Source organism: Taudactylus pleione, unplaced genomic scaffold, assembly GCF_031769625.1.
Source record: "Taudactylus pleione unplaced genomic scaffold, aTauple2 ptg000653l, whole genome shotgun sequence".
Taxonomy (NCBI): Eukaryota; Metazoa; Chordata; class Amphibia; order Anura; family Myobatrachidae; genus Taudactylus; species Taudactylus pleione.
The window spans coordinates 4,544-31,384 of NW_028285055.1; the positions used below are offsets into that span (position 1 = coordinate 4,544).

Genomic DNA, 26,841 nt, shown 5'->3' on the forward strand with positions numbered 1-26,841 from the left:
AAGTCTGGGTAGTCTGGCAGAGGTTGAAGGGGGAGCGGCATTTGCAGTTGGTACCTTGGCAGCAGCAGCTGCTCTGGGCTCGGCACTGGCTGCGGGAGGTTTGGCAGTCACTGCAAAAGGTCTGACAGCTGCTGTTGGTAAACTAGTAGTAACTGCCATTGATCTGGCAGTAACTGCTAAGGGCCAGGTGGTTAGTGCTGAGGGTCCGGAGGTTGTTGCTGATTATCCTGTGAAAATTGTTAAAATTAAAAAGGCGACCACAGAAGCTCCAGTAAATTTAGCAACCTGGTGGCTTGTGAACATGAGAAGGAGGGTCAGCAGGACTCTGCAGTGCCTGAGGTCCCAGTAAAAGAAGGTGGTATGATGGTAGAAGCTCGTGGTGAGGTCTGTAATCAGGGATCCATTTCCAAGATGGCAGTAGCCTCGAGCAGTATTGGCAGTGTGTTAAAGAGGGCAATGTGCATGCATTTCACTGAGGGAAGGTCTCTCTCTTGGGGCAGTGGCTGTGACAGAACAGGGGGTGTGGTGGTTGCCGGGGCAACAGCTGATGCCAGCTCCCAGGCAACTGCTCCAGCTCTCTGCAGTCCTACTCCTTCAGCACTGATGCTAAAGGCTGTGAGCTTGAGTCCAGTGCAGGCCATAGGACTTACTGAAACTTTAAGAGGTGCTGAGGCTGGTCTCCTCCATAGGTCTACATCAGCTGGCTTAAACCTCGCAGCTGGTGAGACCTGAATTGTTAAAGATGCACCAAAGACCTAAGGAACTCCAGAGAAGCCTGGGTCTGCACGGGGACTGGCTCAGGGACACCCTGTGTTAGACAGTGCCAGTTTAACCCCTGAGCAGATGAAGTTGGTGAACTGTATATGGGGAAATATTAACATGCCCTCTAGGGCTCTGGCAGCTGTGAATTTGATTAAGTCTACTGAGAAAAGACTTGCAAAAATTAATGTTGCTGGACAGAGTGGTAATAAAAATAATATAGGTCAAGGTGATATGCATATACCTGCTGCCCTTCAAAATGTTATTAGACCCAGGTATGTATCTTATTCCAGACCAGTGGGTAATGCTGGCTCAAGTAATAGTGGTCCTAATCCTGTGCCAAGTGGTGGCCAACCAATAAAGAGGAGAAATATTATTCAATTCAGATGGGTGGGGGATGGCGAGGTCCCCAATAAAGCTACATTTCTTGATATAAATTTTTCCTTAGGTTTCAAGGCCATGGATTTATATGCATGTATACACTATATCAAAACTCCTGACGTTGATGTTTGTTTTTTTGTCTTGAATGGACTCCAGAATTTGTTGTTTCCAAATGGGAATTTAGAGTTAAAGCTACATTTCTGGTATGCAATGAGTCTTTGCCTCAGGCTGATATCGTATTTTGGCTGTCAAGGTTCTGTACGGTGCTGTTCCCCTACAAAAAATTGATTAAACCTAAGGTGTATGGGGGGGCATACGCTGTATTTGTACATATCATGCTAACTGCATACATTGGTAGAGACAGACTGAAATGCTTCTACTCTGGGCAGCTGGGAACTTGTCATAAATGTGGAGACTTCTGTCATATGAGTAATGATTGTAAGGTTACAAATTGCTCTCTTTGTGGCCAAATAAAGTAGCTCTAGAGGGTGCACAAAGCTACACGGTAATTTATGTGGAGTAGAAGATCCATTGACCCATATAGTAGGTGCCCTAGTGCATCCCACAATGAAGGGGTGGAGGTGAAGATAGGTGATAACAGCATGTTGGAAGTAATACTTTTGAGAACATGATAAGGCAGTTACAGGAAAGAACTGGGATAAGAACCAAAGTGCAGCGGGTCAGTCATCCTTCCAGATGATGGGAAGAATGACATCACCTGACCCAGACTCACCACAAACATTCAGCACAATGTGCCTCCAGAACCCCCTGGCATGCAGCGCAGATCTCCAAGTGTTCGCACCTCCGCCAGTGGGACCCCGCCATAGTGTCCGGACAGGTATGTCCGCTGCCCCCGAGCACACACAGCCCTGGTTGTGACACCCCTCTCCTTCCTCATCTGATAATGAAAGAACATCAAATTTATTTGCACATAAGATACCATTTTCTTTGGACTTTTGGTATCTTATGTGCAAATAAATTTGATGTTATTTCATAATTATTAGATGAGGAAGGAGACCTTACCTTCTGGACGCTATGGCGGGGTCCCACTGGCGGAGGTGCGGGCACTTGGAGATCTGAGCTGCATTAAAGGGAGTTCTGGAGGCACATTGTGCTGAATGCTTGTGGTGAGTCTGGGTCAAGACTGGCAGTGCTGCAGCGTGACATGGATGCTGCCATCTTGTATTTTATCATGTGACACATTCCAACCTATCCAGGCAGAGCATCTCGGGAGTCCTAGCAATCATCATGCACTTCCTCCGGGTATTTAAGGGCTGATCTGCAGTCCTTTCTTTGCCAGTGCAATGTTATTCCCAGCTCTTGCTGGGTGCTAGTTCTCTGTGCTACTTTACTGTGTTCCCAGTACATGCGTGCTGTTATGAGTCTGCTTGCTCCAGGCTCCAGCTATCTTCTTTATACCCCTGTGTGTCAGCAGCGCTCCTCCTGGCTTTTGCTCCCAGATGGGACCCCTGCTAAATTCCAAGACGTCAGTGTCCCCTCCGGCTATCCAGTTACCTGTTGTTAGTACCCACGTGCCTTTCTGGGTACACTTCCATCTGAGTCACTCTCTGACAAAAAGGGCACTCATGAGCAGTACTCCTCTCAAGCCAGCGTCCTTCCAGTATCAGAAGTCTGTTCTTAAATCTGCTCCTGACTCCACTCCGGGTACAAGTCCTCAACCATGTGACAGTTTGCACTGGCCAAATGGATTCGTCCAGTGGACAGGATCCTAGGACAGATCTTCTCCTATGCATTGCCAGATGCCTAGAGGGACTGGAGGCTTCCCAGCGACAAATGGCCCAATTTCTTCAGGAGATTTTGCTGCACCAATATAATCTTCAAGCTTCCCTGGTCACAGTGAATATGCCGACCACTACTAGTTCGCAAGCCTCTTCAGGAGCTTCCATTCCAGCCACTCTAGTCCATCTACATCTTCCGACTTCCAATAAGTTTGATGATCCAAAGTTGTGTAGAGACTTCCACAACCAGTGTGATATACACTTCACCCTCCAACCCACAAATTTTCCGTCTGCCAAATCCAAGGTGGCCCATATAGAGTTCCTTTTTTCTCAACTCCGCTCTAGACTGGGTATCACCACTCTGAATTCCTGGCCTCCTTCAGATGGATTTTCGATGAACCAGGAAGAATGACTTCAGCAGCTGCTGAGATACTATGACTCCACCGAGGCAACTGTCCCTGTGAGCCAATACGTTGCTCAGATCCAGATGTTGGCCTCTGAGTTGAGATGGAATGAGGAAGCCTTGCTTGCAGCCTTCTGGAGTGGGCTGTCGGATGGTATTAAGGATGATCTCGCCACAAGAGAACTTCCCACTTCACTGGATCAAGTAATCTCACTTTGTAATAAAGTTGATCTTAGATACCAAGAATGTCAAGTGGAAAAGACCAAAGGGGACCGCTATTGGTTTCGTCCTACCAACCTCCCTAGTTTGCCCATACCCCATGCCCGCGCCAATGAAGGATGAGCCCATGCAGATTAATAGGGCCCACCTATCCACTGAGGAGCAGCAAAGACATTGCCGCAAAAATGTATGCATGTATTGCGGAGGGAATGGTCATCTGGTGGCTTACTGTCCTCAGCATCCGAGAAACTCCTGCTCCTATCTGGCATCGGAAACACCAGGTTAGGAGTCATGTCACGGTCTCAGTCCATGAAAGAATCTACCTTGCCCCTTTCCCTGGAACTTACACAGGGTTCTAAAACTGTGCTTTCTATCCTTGATTCAGGGTCAGTGGAGAACTTCATTACCTTCAAACTCATCCTCCGGTTACAGATACCCATTACGACACTCAATTATGACATCACCCTATCGGCAGTTGACGATAGCCGAATCCATAATGGGACTGTGACTTCCATAACCCAACCTGTATGAGTCCGGGTAGGGGCTCTCCTTACCGATCTTATCCAGTTTCTACTTATCCCCAAAGCCTCACATGGGATCATATTGGGATACCCCTGGTTGTGTAGACATAACTCTAGAATTGATTGGGACTCTATGCAAATTCTGTCCTGTAGTGAGGCTTGTTGTGTCTCCTGTTTACCCTGTGTCAAACCAGCAAAGAAAATACAAATATCTGAGAATCCACAAATTCCTTGGCAGTATGTTTTGTTTAGTGATATGTTCTGTAAAACTGGAGCAGATTCTTTACCACCACACCGGGACTGGGACTGTCCTATTGAGCTTATGCCGGGCAAGACTCCTCCTCAGGGTCGCACGTATCCTTTGTTCCTGCCTGAAACTAAGGTCATGTCTGAATATATTCAGGAGAACTTAAAAAAAAGGCTTCATCAGACCATCCACCTCTCCAGCTGGTGCAGGATTCTTCTTTGTGCCAAAGAAAGATAGAGGCCTCTGACCCTGTATTGACTATCGAGGATTAAACAATATCACTGAAGAATTGTTACCCTTTGCCTCTTATTATGGAATTATTTGACAGGGTCAACGGGGCTACAGTTTTTATGAAACTAGACTTGAGAGGGGCATACAATTTAATCAGGATTCGACCAGGAGATGAATGGGAGACTGTATTCAATACCCGGGATGGATATTTCCAGTATCTGGCGATGCCCTTTGGCTTATGCAATGCCTCCGTGGTCTTCCAGGGATTCGTCGTAATATAGATGTATATATATCTTGATATTTTAATCTTCTCTTTCTCACTTGAAAAACATCCAGTCCACATGAAGGATGTCTTATTCTACTTTAAGAAAAAGTTATACTGCAAACTTGAGAAATGCGTCTTTGAGGTGCCTTGCATCCCCTTCCTGGGTTACATCATTTCAGGGTCCAGATTGGAGATGGATCCGAAGAAGGTACAGGCCATTCTCGTCTGGTCTCGTCCTGCTTCCCTGAAAGCTGTTCAGAGATTCTTAGGTTTTGCTAACTATTATAGATGATTTATCAAGGGCTTTTCCACCTTTGTGGCACCAATATCTGCCTTGACCCGAAAGGGAGCAATTGCCTCCCAGTGGCCACCCGAAGCTGAGACAGCCTTTCAACTACTGAAACAAGCCTTCATCACCGCTCCCATTCTGAGACAATCTAATGTGGAAAATCCTTTTTTGCTGGAGGTGGATGCCTCTTCTGAGGCAATTGGAGAAGTACTTTCTCAGAGATTTGAGGACAACAGACTGAATACCAACTGAAATTGTGTCTGACTGCGGAGTCCAGTTTGTTGGCAAAATTCTGGAGAGCCTTATGTTCAGCCCTGCAGAGTGAACCAGGACCATGAGACATTCTTGAGGATTTACATGTCTTTCTGTCAAGACAATTGGGCAAATTCCTTACCATGGGCAGAGTTTGCACATAACAGCTCATATCATTCCTCTACCAGACAAACCCCATTCCTCGTGGTCTATTGCTACCATTCAAGGATTCCTGTGTTCAAAAGTCTGCCAGCCTTTGACCTACCAGCAGTGATTACTTCTTTACAAAAATTTTCCCGAATTTGGTCTCAGATTCATTTATTTCTGTTGAAAACGTCCCATCGTTATAAATTAGGGGCGGACAGAAAAAGAAAAGTTGCTCCTAGCATGAAGGCAGGGGATCAAGTGTGGCTCTCCACCCATAACCTATGTTTGTGAGTTCCCTCCATGAAGTTTGCCCCCGCCCGCTTCATCGGCCCATTTACCATCATGGAGGTAATCAATCCTGTAGCTTACAAGCTAAGACTACCTACTTACCTCAAAATTCCAAACTCCTTCCACGTCTCCCTACTCAAGTCACTTATTCTAAATCGTTTCTTACAAGTCCTGCCGCCATCTCCCAAGGTCCAAACTGAGAGAGGTGTAGAATTCGAGATTACGCAGATCTTGGATTCCCTAGTTCGTTATGGTCAACTTTAGTATCTGTTGGACTGGAAGGGCTACGGTCTGGAAGAAAGATGTTGGGTGAAAGAAGGAGATGTCAACGCACCCTGTCTCATTAAATGTAATTCTGAATACCCAGAGAAACCCAGAGGTGCCCGCAGATAACCCATAAAGGAGGGGGTACTGTCACGACCAGGGCTGTGTGTGCTTGGGGACAGCGGACCTTACCTGTCTGGATGCTATGGTGGGGTCCCGCTGGCGGAGGTGCATGTACTTGGAGATCTGCGCTGCATGCCAGGGGGTTCCAGAGGCATACTGTCCTGAATGCTTGTGGTGAGTCTGAGTCAGGTCTGGCAGTGCTGCAGCGCAAAATGGGTGTTGCCATTTTGGATTTCGTCATGTGACACATTCCAACCAATCAAGGCAGATCATCTCGGGAGTCCTAGCAATCATCATACACTTCCTCCGGGTATTTAAGGGCTGATCTGCAGTCCTTTCTTTGCCAATGCAAGGTTATTCTCAGCTCTTGCTGGGTGCTAGTTCTCTGTGCTCCTTTGCTGTATTCCCAGTCCACGCGTGCTGTTATGAGTCTGCTTGCTTCAGGCTCCAGCATTCTTTGTTATATCCCTATGTGTCAGCAGTGCTTCTCCTGGCTTTTGCTCCCAGTTGGGACCCCTGCTAAAGTCCAAGATGTCAGTGTCCCCTCCGGGTATACAGTTACCTGTTGTTGGTACCCGTTTGCCTTTCTGGGTACACTTCCATCTGAGTCACTCTCTACCAAATGGGCCACTCATGAGCAGTACTCCTCTCAAGCCAGCGTCCTTCCAGTATCAGAAGTCTGTTCTTAAATCCGCTCCTGACTCCACCACAAGTCCTCAACCATCCATGACAAGGGGAAGATAGTTATGGTGGGCGGGAAAGAATTGATATTTGTACCTAACACCCCAAAGAAAAAGAAATAAAAGAACAGAGGTGGTTACACATACTGAGCCCAAAATGCGAAGGAAGAAGAATTGTAAAGTCAAAGATAAAACTAAAATTGTGTCCTCTTCAGGAGAGCTTGAATGGAACCCAGTAGGGGAAGAGTTAAGTTTGGCATCAGAGTCCCTTTTGCAGGAAGGGGGGCCTGTACATCAGAGGGAAGAGGAAAATAACTGTCAGGATATGGTGGTGGTGGAAACCCCTAGTCAAGCACTTGTAGGCCTAGACACCTTGTCTGGGTTATTATTATTTCCCTCTAAGGGTAAAAGGTTAGGGAGGATCCAGTCTCCATTGATCTGTGAGGCATTTGATTATGATCCTACTTGATTCCCCCTGATATAGTCCCCAAGGGGACAAAACATGTGGGGTTTTATGCCAAAGCTAATGATTACATTACATTACATTACATTACATTACAAAAGTGTCAAGTTCAAAGAATCACAAATTTTGATAATCTGCAAAGTGACATTAAGCTTGACATAATTTTATGTAAGAACAATTATTATATTAAAAATATTTTACACTGGAAGTTTTATTTACATTTATTAATATATGGCCATTTGGCCTCATTTTCTAGGTGCATTATTTTTGGTGAGTGGGTATAATTACAGATGTCCGTGAAGTAATCAAGCTCATCCTTCTGGAGTTGATTGATGGTATCAAGAGAATGAAGAAACCCACACTGTGATGTTATGGAGTAAATATTGTGTACAAACAAAAATATAATATTTTCAATACTGAGCTGAGATTATTGGTTTTATATTGTTTTGTGGGGTTCGGCTAACAGAGGATCCTCTTAGAGGTGCAGCATTATCCATTTTTGGCGCAAGAGAAGTGTTCTTTTAATATATATATATATATATATTTTTTTTTTTCTATAGCTCCACCCACAGTTCCTGAACCTATTTTACTAGAAAGATAGCCCTGGATGCATATATATGTTAGTTCACTTCTGCATAAGACCTGCATGGTAATAATCACTATTTATATCTGTGAGGAGAGATCTGTCTGACTCAGAGCCAGGGTATATGTGATAACTAATAACTTCCCTCTATCACTTCATTTTATTCACTAACACATCCAGGTAAATCAGTCCATATAAACAGACTAATCGCTGTGTTCTCATTTTCAGGCTGTGCATCATATAACACAATGGCTTCAAACAGAAATAAATCACTGGGGAGAAAACTCTTCGACTATGTATCGAGCATTATTCCCAGTTTTTCAGCCAATGCTGTGTCCCAACCAGAAGGTGAGTAACATCTCTCATCAGTCACTTGTACCTGCAGACATATCACATGATATACAGCACACTGTAACCTGTACCTGCAGACATGTCATATGATATACAGCACACTGTAACCTGTACCTGCAGACATGTCATATGATATACAGCACACAGTCACCTGTACCTGCAGACATATCACATGATATACAGCACACAGTCACCTGTACCTGCAGACATGTCAAATTACATACTGTACAGTCACCTATACCTGCAGACATGTCACATGATATACAGCACACAGTCACCTGTACCTGCAGACATGTCACATGATATACAGCACACAGTCACCTGTACCTGCAGACATGTCACATGATATACAGCACACAGTCACCTGTACCTGCAGACATGTCACATGATATACAGCACACAGTCACCTGTACCTGCAGACATGTCACATGATATACAGCACACAGTTACCTGTACCTGCAGACATGTCAAATTACATACTGTACAGTCACCTGTACCTGCAGACATGTCACATGATATACAGTACACAGTCACCTGTACCTGCAGACATGTCACATGACATACAGTACACAGTCACCTGTACCTGCAGGCCTGTCACATGACATATAGCACACTAGCACACAGTCACCTGTACCTGCAGACATATCATATGATATACAGCACACTATAACCTGTACCTGCAGACATGTCAAATTACATACTGTACAGTCACCTGTACCTGCAGACATGTCACATGATATACAGCACACTGTAACCTGTATTTGCAGACATGTCACATGATATACAGCACACAGTCACCTGTACCTGCAGGCCTGTCACATGACATACAGCGCACTGTAACCTGTACCTGCAGGCCGGTCACATGACATACAGCACACAGTCACCTGTACCTGCACACATGTCACATGACATACAGCACACAGTCACCTGTACCTGCAGACATGTCACATGACAAACAGCTCACAGTCACCTGTACCTGCAGACCTGTCACATGACATACAGCAAACAGTCACCTGTACCTGCAGACCTGTCACATGACATACAGCACACAGTCACTCTACATGCAGACATGTCACATGACATACAGCACACAGTCACTCTACATGCAGACATGTCACATGACATAAATTAGACTAAATAATTTACTATCCTGATTAGGAGTTTTCATCTTTGCTTCTAAAAGTTTCAATCTGTACTTCTAGTGAATAATTTAATGATTCCCAGTCACAGAGGTGATACAGGATATATATTTAGTAACATAATTATTATTGTAAACCAGTTCATTTACAAACCACATGGTTTTTCTCATTCGTGTGCTGTCCATTTTTTCACATTTGCACTAATTACATTCCAGCATCTATATCCTTTTTTATATGTAGTACCCACAGATAATACCTTTTTTACAAGAAATTATATTTTCAGATAATACCATTAGTCTTTTAACTAGAGATGTGCGGTTTAGTTTTCCTGAATCACGAACACACCTGAGCTTAGGGGTTCTAGAGTCGAATCTAGGGCCTGATTCAGACCCGCTTGCGAGCACTGAGCGCTCGCAAGCGGGTCGATGTTGCCCAAGTGCGCATGCGCATGATGAAGCTGGCTCCATCATGCGCATGCGCGAGACCCGAATAACGACGGCCAAGCCGTCGTTATGGGTCTCGCACCAAAGGGGTTGTGCTGTCGATGGTGATTGACAGCACGCCCCCTTTAGTGGGCGTGCCGGGGGCGTGGCTGCCCAGACGGAGGCGTTCCCATGGGAACGCCTACCGTCTGGGGCCGGCCCCACTGACATCACAAGTGATGTCAGTGGGAGTGCTTTTGGCTCTGATAGAGCCAAAAGCACTCCAGGGCTTGCGGAAGATGAGACTCTATCACAAGGGTCTCGTCGCAAGCCCGATGGTCGCGATGGTCTTAACCATCGCGACCATCATTTTGGCCGCTCGCTATAGCTGTGGGTGGTCACCCACAGCTATGCGAGCGGCCAGGAGGCCGCTCCAAAAAGTAAGAGGGATGGCCCTGATTCAGAACTAGCGCTCTGTCAGAGCGTCCGGCTCTGAATCATGGCCCTAGTCCATACTTGCCGACTTTCTGGCTGCTCCTTCCAAGAAGGAGCAGCGTGGCCAAAATGACACGATTCAGTGTGAATCGCATCACTGGCCCCCTCCGCTGCGGGGTTTTAACTATTAATCGCAAGTGGGGGTTCGGGGGGATCGGCGGCTGCTGGGAGGCTTGCCTGCCTTTCTGGGGAGCTGGGAGCTGCACCTGATTTTCAGGAGGCTCCTAGCAAAATCGGGAGGGTAGGCAAGCCCGATCTAGTTCCAGTTTGGAATCACTTTGGGGTTCTGAGTGAGTGAATTAGAGTCCTGTCTTGGGTCTGCTATCAGTTCAGAACTCAGATTTAAAAACCGAACTCTGGTTTTTGATCGCATCTAAACAGGTCCAAATGACATAATTACAGCTGTATTTTTAACAAATTTTTTTTAAAAACCAAGATCCAAAACCAAAATGTGGGGGTTTGCGCACATCTCTGCTTTTAGTTGTTTCTAACACATTAAATAACATTCAATCAATGTGGTCAAAACCAACGTGGTCTTGATATTTCAAGGAAGTGAACTAAAATCAAATGTGTGTGTGATTTTTTTTTTTCATATACGCTCCACAAATAAACGCTTAACGCTTCTGGCTTTGGCATTAATTCCAATACAAACAAAAGCAGGATTCTATGCCGAGGTTTTCACTGCAAAATCTGCACTTCAAAGCAGTGATGTGTGGTCAGGTGAGACAGTTTAGCAGAGACTTTCCTATCATACTTAGGTGTACTCCAGAGGTTCCCAAACGTGGTCCTCAAGGCTCCCCAACAGTTCAGGTTTTAGATGTATCCATGGTTGAGCACAGGTGGTTAAATCAAATTGACTGAGGTACTAATTAAGTCACCTATGATTAACCATGGATATCTCTAACACCTGGACAGTTGGGGAGCCTTGAGGACCACGTTTGGGAATACTCTGGTATACTCCAAAGTTTTGACTATAAATTGATAAAAAAAAAAAAAAATTATAAATATCTTCTTTGTATTATTCTAATCATTTTTATAGTCAAAACTCTGGAGTAAATAGTGTGACAGGTGAGGCACTGCCTCCCCTGTCTACCTTTTCTGCACATCCCTGATCATAACACACCAAATTCCCAGCACTACATACTGAACTGCTGCATCATTGCATAATGCCCACATGAACCCTTGGGTTCATATATGTATGTGTGTGTATCTGGCTCTGATACTTGCCAGTGCCTCCCCAGCCATTTACCTCACAACACATCACTGCTTCAAAGTGATACTGTATTGTAGCAAAGAGGGTACTTTGCTACGTTCTGATGTCCAGTACAAAATTCATTCTTTAGGGAAAGGGCCAGATAAGATTACAAATCCTGCTGATTCCTCAAGAAAAGTTGTGACTGATTTGGTGTGTGGAAGGTATAATGGATTGTGGGATCTAGTGGTCGGGGATTCCATGGCTGATTAGCAGCTGGAAGATAGGTAGGGCTGGTGTGTATAGCTAGAGTCATTAAGCCATTTGAGGCATACAAATGTTATGGGATAACATTTGTGATGATGTAAAAGAAGCCACCTGACTGCGAAAATTGTGTCATGTTATTCTTTGTAAGCAAATTCCTTACAGTATTTGTTGTTATTGCTAATTATCTGCAGTCATGTCACATGACATACATCACACATTTTTGTTCCTACAGTATTATTAACCTAAATAACATTAATTTCCAGTCTTTTTCAGTCAATTTTGACCACCTTACAGCTCAAAATATTGTTTTCATCCAGTTTAGGCTAAAAGTTTGCACCAAGCTAGCTGGCTGACTAAGCTATGCGGCAGCAGTGGGCGGCACAAACACGTGGCAGTTCAACTTCCAACATGGCACATCAGGAAACAAATGTTTTTATTATTCAAGAGAGGCCTGAGATAAATGGAGTATGTGGAGCTGATTCAGACCCGCTCGCAAGCGATATGAACTCGCAAGCGTTTCGATGTATGCCCCCTGTGTATGTGCGAGACGGGCACTCCGCCGCTACAGGTCTCGCACCAAAATGGGGCAGCTGTCGATTGTGATTGACAGCTCGCCCCATTTTGGAGGCGGGCAGGGGGGGTGGCTGAACAAATGGAGGCATTCTTGAAGGAACGCCTGCCCTTTGTTGGCGGTCCTACTGTCAGTAGTTGAGCTTCCTGCTCTATTAGAGCAAGAAGCTCACTGGGGCTTGCGGGAACGAGACCCTACCGCAAGGGTCTCGTCGCAAGCCCGATGGTCGCGATCATCGCGACCATCACCTGGCCGCTCGCTAAAGCTGTGGGTGGTCACCCACAGCTTAGCGGGCAGCCAAGAGGCCGAAACAAAACATACAAAAAAACGCCATGATTCAGAACGAGCGCTCTTAAAGAATGTGCGGCTCTGAATCAGGGCCAGTATGTAGTTGAAGGCAGGAAAGGGAAGGGAGGATTGATTAGATTGTAAATTTAATACATTTTTTTGATTCCAAAGTAAATTTATGAGGGAGGAGGGGAGAGCAAGGGTGAACATGTCCCATGGGTTGCTCACAAAATAAACTTAGTGTGTCAGATTTTTTTTTTTAAATTAAAGGGGCATGCAGGAGATGCGGACTGTGGCCATAAACATTTCTGGACAATTTTGGCATTCAGCAACCGCATGTCAAAGATTTCAGTGGCTGTGGCAGTTCACGTTCCAACATATATCTAGGAATCCGTGTGACACTGCAGTGGCAGGCAGGATGGCAGTTGACTGCTGCGCCTACTGCCAGAGTCGGGCTGGAGCTCACTCATGAGCTCCATCTTCCAGGTCCCACAGTGGGTAATTGGATAGACATCATGCAAAGCATTCCGGCCCGGGAGGACGGAGGAGCGGACATGGTGGGCGAATGAGCTGGAGCAGGGATTCAGGTAAGTGTTTTTTTTTTTTTTTTACATGTGTGTCTTTGTCTTGCACTGCTGGGGGATCACTACTGGGGGCACTATATAAGGGGCATTATGGTGGGCACTGCATAGGGGGGAAACTACTGGGGGGGACTGCTACTGGGGGCACTGCATGGAGGGGACTACTACTGGGGACATGGCATTGGGGGGGCACTACTGGGGGGCACCACTACTGGGGGCACTGCATTGTAGAGACTACTACTGGGTGCACTGCTGGGGGGACTACTACTGTGGGCACTGTATCGGGGGACCACTACTGGGGGCACTGCATAGGTGGGACAACTACTGGAGGCACTATATAAGAGGCATTACTACATAGGGGGGGAATACTACTGGGTGCAATGCGTAGGGGGGACTGGGGTGCACTACTGGGGGTACTGCATAGGGAGGACTACTAGGGGCACTGCATAGAGGCACCACTGCTGGAGGCACTGCATAGGGGGACTACTACTGGGGCACTGTATAAGGGGCACTGCATAAGGGGACCGCTACTGGGGGCACTGTATAAGGGGCACTACTGGGAGCACTGCATAGGGGGTCCACTACTAGCAGCACTGTATAAGGGGCATTACTAGGGGCACTGTATAAGTGGTACTATTGGGGGCACTGTATAAGGGTTACTGTATAAGTGGCACTACTGGGGGCACTGCATAAGGGACACTGTATAAAGGTGCATTACTGCAGAAACTGTATAAGAGTGCACTACTGGGGACACTGTATATGGGGCACTACTGGGGGTACTGTATAGGGGCACATCTACAGGGGGCACTGCTACTGGGGACATTGCATAAGGGGCACTACCACAGATGTGCCCAGCTAGTTTGTTGCTCCATACGCCATGTAGCGAGCCATGCATGGCGTGCCACACACTACGCTATGAGTCGCGCCAAACAAAGTTTGTGTAATACAACTTTTTGTCCACCAGGTGTCACTTTTCCTAAACTACACAGCGCATGCATCTGATTTCCAATGCATGTTCTGTATGACCGCCCGATGATTGGCTGACAGAAGCTGTGATTCCTCATGGAATCAGAGCTGTAGAAGAGTGTCTAATAACTTTTAGACAAAAATATTTCATAGGCACGCACAGCACTGTATTACACACTGACTGTACTGTTGACACTTGCGGCAATGTAGGCACTGTCCCATACTTAGACATTGTAGTGATTTCATGACTTTAGGAACTACTGTAGTATTGGGCTAAGGCATGTTGGGTAGGGGGTTAGATGCCTAGCCTCACGCTTGTCCTGACTTCTTGTCCCGCGGGTTCCAGACCTTGAAAAAAAAATAAATAAAAATAAATAAAATATATATATATATATATATATATATATATATATATATATATATATTTTTTTTTAATCTTCACTAGTTCACTGTGTGCTCAAGAATGGGGTGTACAGCGCTCCAATACAGTACCCATGGAGTCACTGCATCCCAGACTACTGTATAGTGATTTCACTAATTTCATGAAATTAGTAGTAGGCTGTTTAAAAGTGGTGTCTCTCTATTACAAACTGATTGTGCATTTTAAAGCTCAAACTCATGGCAATGTCAGCAAGTCAGTGCTGTGGTGGATGTCAGCGGCGGGAGGTTACAATGGGATCTCTGGCACATGTCCAGAGGAGCCGTTCCATACGCCAGTCGTGCTATGCCATGGCACATCATTACAAACTGATTGTACATTTTAAAGCACAAACTTGCGGCACTGTCGGCGCTGTCCCAGACTTGGACACTGTAGGTATTTCATGACTTCAAAAACTGGTAGTGGGCTGGTTGAAAGAGGGGTCTCTGTGGTTTAAAATGCACAATCAGTTTGTAATACAAACTTGTGGCACTGTCAGCACTGTCAGTGCTCCGGTGGCTGTTCATGTCAAAGTCGGCAGGCAAGTCAATATCGGCACTGTCGGTGCTGTCCCAGGCTTAGACACTGGGCATTGCAAGAGGGGCACTACTACTTGGGGCATTAAGGTGTATATGGAATGGAAAGGATTGTTTCCAAAGTGATGAGAAATAGTGGTGTGGCATGTTGCTACACCCCCCATTTTCTAGTGGCCATGCCCCTGGTGGTATGTGACCATGCACACTTTTTCGGCATGCACCTTTGGCATCACCTACTTGAGGGGGGCTCCATTTTTTAACTTGCCCTGTGCTCCAAATACTCTAGTTACGCCACTGGGTAAAGGTCCTTCTATTTGAATTTGTAGTTAATCTTTTCCACATTTTCTGGAAGTAGCCTCCTGCTCCAATTGCTGACAAGGTTCCCAGCTGTGCTGAAAACTCTGAGTACACACTGGAGGGTAGGCAGCTTAAGTAAAGCAAAGTCAGTTTGTACAAGGGCCTCCAAATTGCCTTTTTTTACTGCCAGTTATCAAATGGAGGTCTGACATGCCTATTTGGATACTGTCATTAAAATAATCTTCAACCATCCTTTGAATGGTGGACATATCAGATAGAGTCGCGGTAGAAGTTTCACTCTTTTTTTAAATTATTTTAGACTCGACCAGATGTCAATCTGTTGTGTTGTCTCCTCTTTATTATCAGTGGATCTCTAAGGAAAGCTGAGTTTTTTCCTGGCAGCCACAGTTGCTGGAGAAACTGCAGGAGGTGACATCACTGTGTCACTTGCTGCTTGAGCTGACAATTTGCTCGCCAACAGCTCTTTGCATCTCTTCAGATCTGTGTCCATTGGAAAGAAAGACACATTGTACAACTTAAACCTAGGATCGAGCATGATTGCCAAATTGTATTGATCTTATTTTAAGATGCTGACATCCTTGGATCCTGGCAAAGCATATAAAGGACTTTGGGCCTGATTTAGCAAGGCATGCAAATGAGAGAATGCATGCACTAGGCCAATGTTTTTGTACTGCGCATACATATGCATCACACTGCGCATGCGCAAAATAGCCAGTGCGATCAGGTAAGCATACACAGACTACACCCAGCATGAACTCAGACCCCTTCTGATAGTGATTGACAGGAAGAGTGCCATTTGTGGGTGGTGATGGGGGGGTCAGGCAAAAGCAGGCATGCCAGTGCATTGGGATGCCGTTATAGGGGTGTGCATAATTAAGGCAGTGCTGAGACATACACAGCTGTACTGTAAGCTCTACACAGGGAGTGGCCAAAATCCTGCAGCAGGTCAGGTCAACCACTAATATGCTAATGGGTCTGATGGTTCTCAATATTACTGATGTTTATGCTATCTTGCGTACTGAACAGGCTTTGAGTAAAGGGAGATGGGTGGTTTAATATGCCGCTGGGTGTCTGCATCTTATGCTGAAGTCTCTGTGCATATGCTTTGATTAGCATATTCTCACTGCGGACGGGTGCATGCATCTGCTAATGTGTGTTCCTTGCTGAATCAGGCCCATTGTCTACAAGCTCAACATACTTAGCAGTATCACTTAGTTACAGCTCCTCCTTCAGTTTCTCAATCTGCTTTTCCAGTGTCTAAACTCACTTCACAAGTAACAACTGTGAATGGTTTCAGCACCTTGCACAGAGCTGGAGTAAGGTACATTCTCCCTATATCAATGTTTGTTGTGTAGCTTTGGATGGCTTTTTGCTGTTCCTTCATCCACTGAAGCATATTTTCTACCTTGTTACTACCTCTTGCTTCAGCTGTTGGCAGGACAAATGAAATTGTTTTTGCAGGTGCTGCAATCTTCAAATTTTTTTTGGCCCACAGAGAACATCTCCTGTACAGAGCTGTCACTTTAAAAAAAATTCTGCACCACCAAATTGATTGTGCAAGCAAAACATGGGATGTGTTTAAAGTCACCCAGCTGTGCTCCCACCACATTTGTGGTGTTGTGAGAAATCACAAATCCCAAGGAGAGTCTAAGTGGGGTAAGCCATTTTGCAATTATTTCCCTGAGTTTTTGTAGTAGGTTGACACCTGTAAGCCTTTTAGCAAAGCTGGTGATACACAGAGTAGCCTGCCTCTGAAAGAGATGGCATTTCTTAGATGCTGCTGTGGTTGGTGCTGCTAAAGGCAATACACCCACCCAGTGGGGTTTCACAGGCATGTCATCTTTAATTTGCCCTTTTTTGCTTGTCCACATATCTGTGGTACAATGGCATTTTGACATGGCATTGCTACTCTAGTGAAGTGGAATCTAGATGGTATTTGGTAGTGGTGATACAGAACCTTTATTAACTTTAATTAACTGTCTAAAACCCACTGCAATTATTGTGGAAATTGGATGCAGATCTAATACCAGCATAGCTGTTATGGCATCAGTGATCCACTGTGAACTGGGTGACAGCTGTCCTACATGCTTCCTCTATCAAAGGATTATTTTACAGTCAATTGTTTTTTAAACTACTACTGGTAGTAATCATCTTGGTCCCCTTCTGGGATGCAGATCCACCCCAAGCAGCAACAGCAGCAGGCCTAGCACTCAATTATTCTTCTGAGGAATTTGCGATAGGGGAGGACTCACTTAGCCTTATCAAATTGGATGCAGGACTACTTTTGATCATGGTGTTACGGTCACTTAGGAATCACCATGTAAAACCCCTAGAACCACTCTGGTGAGGTCTTCTGCCATTAGCAACCACCTGCTGTTCCCTTAGAACATGACACGTTCACTGGTACTTACAGTAGGCGGGCCCCTGGTCTTACAATTTGGGATAGTAGGAGCTTACATGGTTATCCTAAGGCAACAGAATGTAATGTGACTTATTGTGGACTGGAAAGGTGAGGGAACTTTAATAAAGTCTTCTAGGAGAGGTAAAGTAATTGAGGGCTGGGCTGCAGCTTTGAGAGCTGAGGTGCGGCTAATGAGCCAATAGTTACAGTTTGAGATGCGGCCTTGATGGCCCAGGTTCAGCTTTGACAGCCTGGACGCAGCTTTGAGAGCCAAGGTGGTAACAGGATGAAGTGTGGCCTTGAGGGCCGAGGTGCAGCTTTGACAGCCAGTATGTTACTGGAGGGCCGAGGTATTATTACATGCGGATAGATAGTAATGAATGATAACAATGAGTGGTGAGGCTGCAGGCACAGTGCAATCCAGGAGTGTCATGATCTGGTGCAAATGTTCCTCTGTGGAGGACAGTAAGCTGGGGGGTTCGGGTGACTATTGGAGTGACTGGACTAGGTCTCCTAGTTGCGGCCGAACACAGGTTTGGCTAGACCTGCCCTGAGGCACTTGGTGGTTTTCTCCAGTGACCCCTCCAATTGGGATTTGGTTTTCCGCTGCACCAAGTGAGCAGGTCGCGGCCCTCTGGACAGGTACCTGGGAATGGCAGAAGACCGGAAACTATACTAAGCAAAGCAAATGCTAGAGCACAGTAGGTAAACTGGATGCTTAGATATTGGAACACTGATAGGGATCCTGATCACAGGCTAGCATAGGAATACTGGAAAGTGTACTGAGAAATCCAAGTGCTGATTGCACAGATAAACAGAGGCATATATTGGGAATTTCTAGATATGTTTGGAGCTGATTTGCAGAGACAAGACACAGAGCAAAGAACACAAACATATACTGGAAAGCTATAAATGAAGGTGTTGACTGCACAGACAAGACACAGAGAGAAGTGGACACAGGCACATGTAGTAATCCCAGTAGCAGCCTAGCTTGGAAACACAGAAAAATGTACAGGAACTGCAACAGATTCTGGAGCTGATAAGCACAGTGAAACACAGAGGGAAGACAGGCATAAACTGGGAAAGCTAGAAATGCTGGTACTGAACAAAGGCAAATACTGGGAGAGTGTTGGGAGGTCCAGCTGAGAGCTAATTAGTACTAGCAGGTAATCTGACACCTAAGTAGCATATATACAAAGACACACAGACATAGCAAAACATGGTTACTAGGAGAGAACTAACTCTCAGACTGAGCTAATGCTGGAAACAGAGGGCCTGATTCAGACCTGCTCGCGAGCGCTATGTGCTCGCAAGCGGCTCCATGGTGGCCCAGTGTGCATGTGCATGATGGAGCCGGCTCCGTCGTGCGCATGCATGAGACCTGGATAGCGACGGGCAAACCATCGCTCCGGGTCTCGTACCAAAGGGGGCGTGCTGTCGATGTTGAGTGACAGCACGCCCCCTTTGGTGGGTGGGCTGGGGGCATGGCTGCCCAGACGGGGCAGCCATGGGAACGTCTACCGTCTGGGGCCGGCCCCACTGACATCACAAGTGATGTCAGTGGGAGTGCTTTCGGCTGTGGTAGAGCCAAAAGCACTCTAGGGCTTGCAGCAATGAGACCCTACCACAAAGGTCTCATCGCAAGCCCGATGGTCACGATGGTCTTGACCATCGCGATCATCTTCCTGGCCACTCGCTATAGCTGTGGGTGGTCACCCACAGCTATGTGAGTGGCCAGAAGGCCGCTCTGAAAAACAAGAAGGACCGCCCTGATTCAGAGTGAGCACTCTGTCAGAGTGTCTGGCTCTGAATCAGGCCCAGAGAACTGTGAGCAGGCTGAGCAACACTTTAAAGAAAATAGCACAGAGCAACACTGGTATCACAGGCACTGGAACAACAAAGTTGAACAGCCTCTTCCTGAAGTTCTGGGGGCGGATTTATACCCAGGGGTAGCAGATTATTGGAGCCCAGCTGATTGAGATTATGCTACCATTGGTTAGGAGGACTGTCACATGAGAGGAACTGTCATGGTGGCGCCCATGATGGGAACTCAGATCCCCAAAACACACAGCCAACCATGGAAGTCTGCAAGAGCACCTAAGGCAGAATACTCAGCATCTCACCCCTTACTGCACCAGACGTCTGACCACAAGAAAGACAGGGGAAGGGAGGTGAAAGATAGCCGATCCTAGGTTGAACCCTGACAAGGAGAATGCAGTCAACAGTCCGGCAGACGTGATGCCGATGGTTTATATCCCAACTGCACAAGCCCGGCACGGGACTTAAGACAGGCATCAACAGCCGGGTAAGCATACTACTATACAGCTGCCGGGATTTCAATACAATTCCAGTTGGAGTGTAGGCCTAGATTACTAGGATACATGACAGAACAGCCACACACATGCAGGACCACACCTGACAGGGACCAGAAGGACACATGCAGACACTCTATTGCCAGCAAGCCGTGATAGACCAGCAGGCTTAAAAAGGAACTGAGCCAATGAATACAAGCCAGGTGATTAATGGAATCCACAAAGTTAAGTTTGCGAGAAAGGTCATCTTTCAGCAGAACAATAATCCCAAGCATCAGGCCAAAGCAACACTGGTGGAGCTCTACAACAAAAAGGTGAGTGTTTTACAATGGCCAAGTCAAAGTCCAGCTCTCTATCCAATTGATAATCTGTGGAACTATTTGAAAATTTAAGCCCACAAGCACCATCCAACTAACATTAACAGGGTGGAGAAATCTGCAGGGAATGTTGGGCACAAATAACTCCCAAACAGTGTGCAATTTTGGTATAAACTTACCCTAATTAGAGTTGAAGCTTTTATAGCAGCAAGGTGGCTCTACCAAGTACTAGTCTACAGGGGTTGAATACTTATGTAGTTTTCCTGCTAGACCATAGGCAGGGCAGGGACATGGTCAACAAGGGAGGGGGCATGTCATTGTAACACACTGCCAATTTGTCACATTTGGGGGAACAGCGGCTCCTACCCTCTTATCTAAAGGGGGCTGCCGCTTCTTGTGGTCTAGTCGTCCGGGTCCCTGTGCCTGCGCAAAATATATTGCAGGCATCGGGACCGACACATGCACATGAACGATAATGGTGATGCGCATGCACATGATACCGGCTTCTGGGGGCTGCATTGACTGCAGCCCCGAGAAGCTCTGTAGGGCTGTGTGAAAGGCAGAGCAGCAGCTTCAACTGGAAGCCACTCTCTGTAGATTGCAGCCCGAGCTGGCAGTCACAATGGGAGGAGACACCTTCCCCTTGGGCTGCCTGTCCTGTGCTTGACTGGCAGGTGGTGCTACCAAAAGGAAACCAACTCTAGTCACAGTGTAGCCAGAGCAGTCATGGACTGCACTGGCTCACTGAACAGTGGAGTATTTTACTGGGGGAGGCAACATCCCCGCAGCCCCTAGGTAAGATCTGCCACTGCCTGTGAGTGTTGGGCTTCCCCCAAGCTCTCCTCTCATGGTGAATAGATGTCGTGCACATGCGCATGGCTTCTATTCATTTGGCGGAGATCTGTCACTGCACCATTTTCCAACCCACGGGACACTGCGACCTGTGGGTGGGGAAGGCACAGGGCAGTCTGATTTAGCAGGACACCGCTAAAAAAGCTTGATGAATTTTACCCCTTTAAAATCAGCAGGGCGCTGAACACTTCTGAAACAGCCTAGCGGGAACACTACTTATACAAGGTACACTTTTACATTTTTAATTTTCACCCTGCAGACACTTAAATGAATTATAAGCTATGAAATTTACTTTAGGAGCCTACTGGTTTTCAGTAAAACAATCTGTGTATTAATAGTAATATAGACTAAAATGTAGATTTTTTTTTTTTTTAGGGAATTGAATATTTTTTAAATAAACTGTATATAAAGTTATAGGAAAGCTGGAAAGTTGGGATAGATAGGTATTGATTGTCTGTGGTTAAGAGAGTATTTGGGGAGAGGGTGGAGCATATAGGACCTCATTCAGAGTCGGTCGCGAGCGCTGAGCACTCGCAACCGACTCGCTGTTGGCCCACTGGGCATGCGCATGACGGAGCCGGCTCCGTCGTTCGCATGCGCGAGACCCGGCTAGCGGCGGGCACTCAGTCCCTAGGGGTCTCGCAGCAAACGGGGCGAGATGCCGATGTTGAGTGACAGCTCGCCCCGTTTGCTGGGCGGGCAGGGGGCGTGCCCGGCCAAATGGAGGCGTTCCAGTCAGAATGCTTGCCGTTTGGGGGCGGCCCCACTGACATCATTGCTGATGTCAGTGGGGAGCTTCCTGCTCGATCAGAGCAGGAAGCTCCCTGGGGCTTACGTAAGCCCTGATGGTCGCGATGGTCTTGACCATCGCGACCATCACCCATGTCGGTCGCAAGAGCTGTGGGTGTTAACCCACAACTTAGCGATCGACAAGGAGGTGGTCATTTAGGATGCAAGAGGCCGCCCTGATTCAGTGCGACCGCTTGCATCTAATGACTGCCTCTGAATGAGGCCCATTGTTTTTAAAAGGAGTGATGGTGGGTGGTATGATTGTTTTTTGGGGTAGTATTATCAAGTGACAGAGCACAGCACAGTAAATAAATATTTAGAAATGCACAATATAATAAGTCTACCACCCACATGCCACTCTGACCATAATCAGTAATCTGCCCCAAACCTTTTTTAATGTTTATCAGTTTTGTAACAGTTAGACTTATTTACTTGTCTTGTGTAGTTCTGGGGAAAATAGCACAGTGTCCTGGTTATATAGTATATCCAACCTTTTTATTTATTTACCAGCATTTGCCCACAGCTTTGCTCAGTGAACTATATTTACAAAGACAGTAGTGGCATCTACATTGTGATGTATATTTTAAATTGTAGACATAGGGTGTGATTCAGCAGAGGACAGAATTGCAAAGCTGCATGCAGGCAGCTTTGCAATCTGTCATTGCAAATATGCAAAATGCAGAAGGAGGTATAGGACACCCCTCTGCTTCATTTGCGATCCCCGCACTGTGAACAAGGTCGCAGGTTGGGATCACCATCTTGACCATCGGTCGTGATGGTGGATGGCACCGGGCTGCCAGCCATCTGAGTAAGACTAAGCTTATTCAGGCTGGCTGGCTTATGAGGCCAGGAACCTGCATCCATTGATGCAGTCCCTGGCCTTGCCACTCCCGGGAAAACAGGGTGGATAAGCCCCCATTTTTGGGAACACCAGCCCACTCCGCCCCACACTGCCCTTTAAATGCCTCTTCCTGTCACTCAGACAGAGGCATCAAAGGGGCTGCGTGCGATTATGCAGGATCCATTCTGCAAACTCGCAGATGGGTACTGCGCACGCACAGATTCCCAATAGTCAGATATATGCATTCAGCATTGCACTTGCTAAATCAGATCTGTTGATTACAAAATGTCTTTGTAAACAAGATTTGCATTTTTTCCTTCAGGGATTAACACAAAAAGATGCTTGGGGCTACAAACTCGTCAGCAAACCACTTAACCAACAGTAACACTGAAAGGTTGCAAGTAAAATGAGCAGCAACTATACGATATATAGTATTTGTCTTGGTGCACCATCTCCTGGATTAACATATAGACTGCAACTTCATGAGTCAAGATTAGCTGCCTGACTAGTGCTTAATATATAGTTGGATTTTCCTGCGAAATTGATCTTGAGATATATATATATCAATGTACTCCTATATGCATTCATATATAACTGCGTTTGGGGTGTGCAATATATTGTGTGTGTGTGTGTGTGTGTGTGTATATATATATATATATATATATATATATATATATATATATATATATATATATATATATATATATATTTATTACAGTCAGGTCCATAAATATTGGGACATTGACAGAATTTTCAGATTTTGGCCTCTATTCACCACCACAATTGCTTTGAAATTAAACAAACAAGATGTGATTTAACTGCAGACTTTCAGATTTAATTTGAGGGTAATTACATCCAAATCAGGTGAACAGTGTAGGAATTACAACGGTTTCTATATGTGCCTCCCACTTTTTAAGTGGCCAAAAGTAATGGGACAAACTAAACAATCCTAAATCTAACATTCACTTTTTAATACTTTGTTGCAAATCCTTTGCAGGCAATTACAGCCTGAAGTCTGGAACGCATAGACATCACCAGATGCTGGGTTTCATCCCTGGTGATGCTCTGCCAGGCCTCTACTGCAAATGTCTTCAGTTCCTGCTTGTTCTTGGGGCATTTTCCCTTCAGTTTTGTCTTCATCAAGTGAAATGCATGCTCAATTGGATTCAGGTAAGGGGATTGACTTGGCCATTGCATAACATTCCACTTTTTGGCCTTAAAAAACTCTTTGGTTGCTTTTGCAGTATGCTTCGGATCATTGTCCATCTGCACTGTGAAGCGCCGTCCAATGGGTTCTGAAGCATTTGACTGAATATGAGCATATAATATTGCCCAAAACACTTCAGAATTCATTCTGCTGCTTTTGTCAGCAGTCACATCATCAATAAATACAAGGGAACCAGTTCCATTGGCAGCCATACATGCCCACGCCATGACACTACCACCACCATGCTTCACTGATGAGGTGGTATGTTTTGGATCATGAGTAGTTCCTTTCCTTCTCTTCTCTTCCCATTACTCTGGTACAAGTTGATCTTTGTCTCATCTGTCCATAGGATGTTGTTCCAGAACTGTAATGGCTTTTTTAGATGTTGTTTGGCAAACTCTAATCTGGTCTGCCTGTTTTTGTGGCTCACCAATATATACTCTTGAGGAGCCTGTGCAAGTTATGATCATTTTCTTTTGTCTCCATAGTTAACAAACAGTCCCTAAAAGTACATGTTTGCTGTATATAAATAATTTTTGGCTTGAGGAGCCTGCACACTGCATGTGCAGAGTGTCAAGCATCTGTTCCTTTATAGCTCCTCTCCCTGATGTCACATTGAGATAATACATACCTCAGTTTATTTCTAGGGGGTCGATTTACTAAAGTGAGAGTTTTTAGAAGTGAGTTTTAAAGTGATGTCACCCATAGCAACCAATCAGGTTCTACTTAACATTTAACTAGCACCTTCTAGAATCTGATTGGTTGCTATGGGCAACATCACTTTTAAAACTCACTTCTAAAAACTCTCACTTTAGTAAATTTACCCCTAGGTGTCTAATCTATACAATATTAGAAAACGCAATTCAAATTCATCCCATAGTTTTCGTGTGATGCGGGAAAGAACAGACAAACAAAAATTCTGAAAAAATAGTTCATACAAAGGGCCTGATTCAGAGATAAACGCAACTGCAATTTGCACGCAGATCGAACGATTATTTGCCATTGTGCATGCGTTTGCACGCAGATCACAGAGGCCCAATGCAGATTGATTGACAGGAAGTGACTGTTTGGGGGTGGAGACAGGGGCTGGTTAGCGAAATGCAGGCGTGCCTGGCCGTTTGAATGCCATTACGTGGGTGTGCATAAATTAACCACTACAATTGCAGTGGCAGAAGAGCTCCCTGGCTTGCGTCATGTCAGACCTGCCGCAAGGGTAAAATGGCCAGCGATGTACTACAATGGTACCGATGTTTAAGCAGGCATGCGTAGTTGTACGCAGGTGAGAAGGCAGTAGGGTCTTTATGCTCGGGTGATTTTTGCTAACATTAGCATATTTTTGCAACTGCATTGCGTTCGGAGACACCGTTGCGGTCGCATTAGCGTACATCTCTGAACCAGGCCCACAGTCCCAAGGAGTACTTTTTTCCAAAAAAATATCTATTTACAGATGCAACCACTACAACTTTATTCTAAGTATAGATTATCATCTTTCTTTTACCCTCTATTACATGGTAAATATACAGTATAGTTTCAACACCTTCAATTTTCTTCTCACAGTTGCTGCTAAACGACAGCACCAGGCCGGGAAGGCCAAGCAAGTAGCGAAGGAGGAGATGGGGTCAGCAGTGCCACAGGAATGGCAAGATGATGAAGATCAGGGAAAGGTTGAGCTGCAGTCCCATGATAATGTCCAAGATATGGAGGAGCTGGAGGAAGATGATAAAGGTAATGCTTAGTACAACATAATTGTCGTGTTTTAATTTGAAGTGTAAAATTGTGCCCAATTAAGATCTGATGAACTGTATATGCTGTTATGGGCACACTAACTTCCCACCATACTTGCCGTATCAACTCTCTATATTTAGTCAGGAGTTTTTTGTCTTATGCCCAGGCATGACAATGGCCTTCTTATCACAGGCAAGAACTGCTTCCACTGGTGCCTCACTTAAACAAAAAACATCCTAATCAATAACATCCTCATCATCAATATCCTCATTAGCACCTGCATCAGCTACACAAATATCCCCCCTCATCCTGTTACACTTCTACCATAGCATCCTTAATTTCTAGGTCAACAACTTCTTACTTATCCCCACATAGGCAAAGGGTGCAAAAATGGAAGAAGGAGGCTTCTCTATGAGTTCAGAAAAGTCAGACTTACACATAAGATAATATATTGGTTTATTGCTTCAAACCCTTAACAACCTTGTATAGCTTACTTAATTAAACTGATAAATAATGACACAGACAACAAGAGCTTGGCTAAAAGGTCACAGCTTTTATTTATAATTAATTCACCTAACCAGGGTAGCAAGAGACGCTGCAGACTCAGTTCCAGCTTTCTTTCACTCAATTGCTCAGGGAAAGACTGACACGTCCCCCCTCAAGAAGCACTAATGATGTGAGGGTCCCACTTCCACTCTGGGCCAATCCGAGGCGCTTACGAACTAAAAGCGCCCGGGTCCCCCCGCACGGAGAAGTACAAATTCGCCAGGTTCAGTCGAGGGTAAGTGCCCCCACAAAGTTATCTTATGCCACATAAAGCCACTGAGCTGCAGCGTACTTCCGCCATGCTGCGCCTCCCCTATTTGGGAAAGAAAAGGTTAGTGTGACACAACAAAATTCATTAACGGGTGGGATGGTGGGTTTCAAAGATCAATCACCAAAGAGGCTGTCATCAAGCAAATGAGCCAATATATACTGATGAACTGACCACTCCTTCAA

The 26,841-nt window shown here is 45.6% G+C and overlaps 1 protein-coding gene across 1 annotated transcript in view; it reads left to right on the forward strand.

Annotated features, from left to right (window-relative positions):
* Positions 1-6,965: 6,965 nt before the first annotated feature.
* The window catches only part of LOC148478439 (interferon-induced very large GTPase 1-like), a 45,734-nt gene continuing 25,858 nt past the window's right edge, over positions 6,966-26,841 (forward strand). Inside the window, exons 1-2 of the mRNA XM_088455395.1 lie at positions 6,966-7,212; positions 8,083-8,202. Of these exons, the coding sequence (XP_088311521.1) occupies positions 6,966-7,212; positions 8,083-8,202 (367 nt within the window). The remainder of the gene's footprint in view (positions 7,213-8,082; positions 8,203-26,841) is intronic.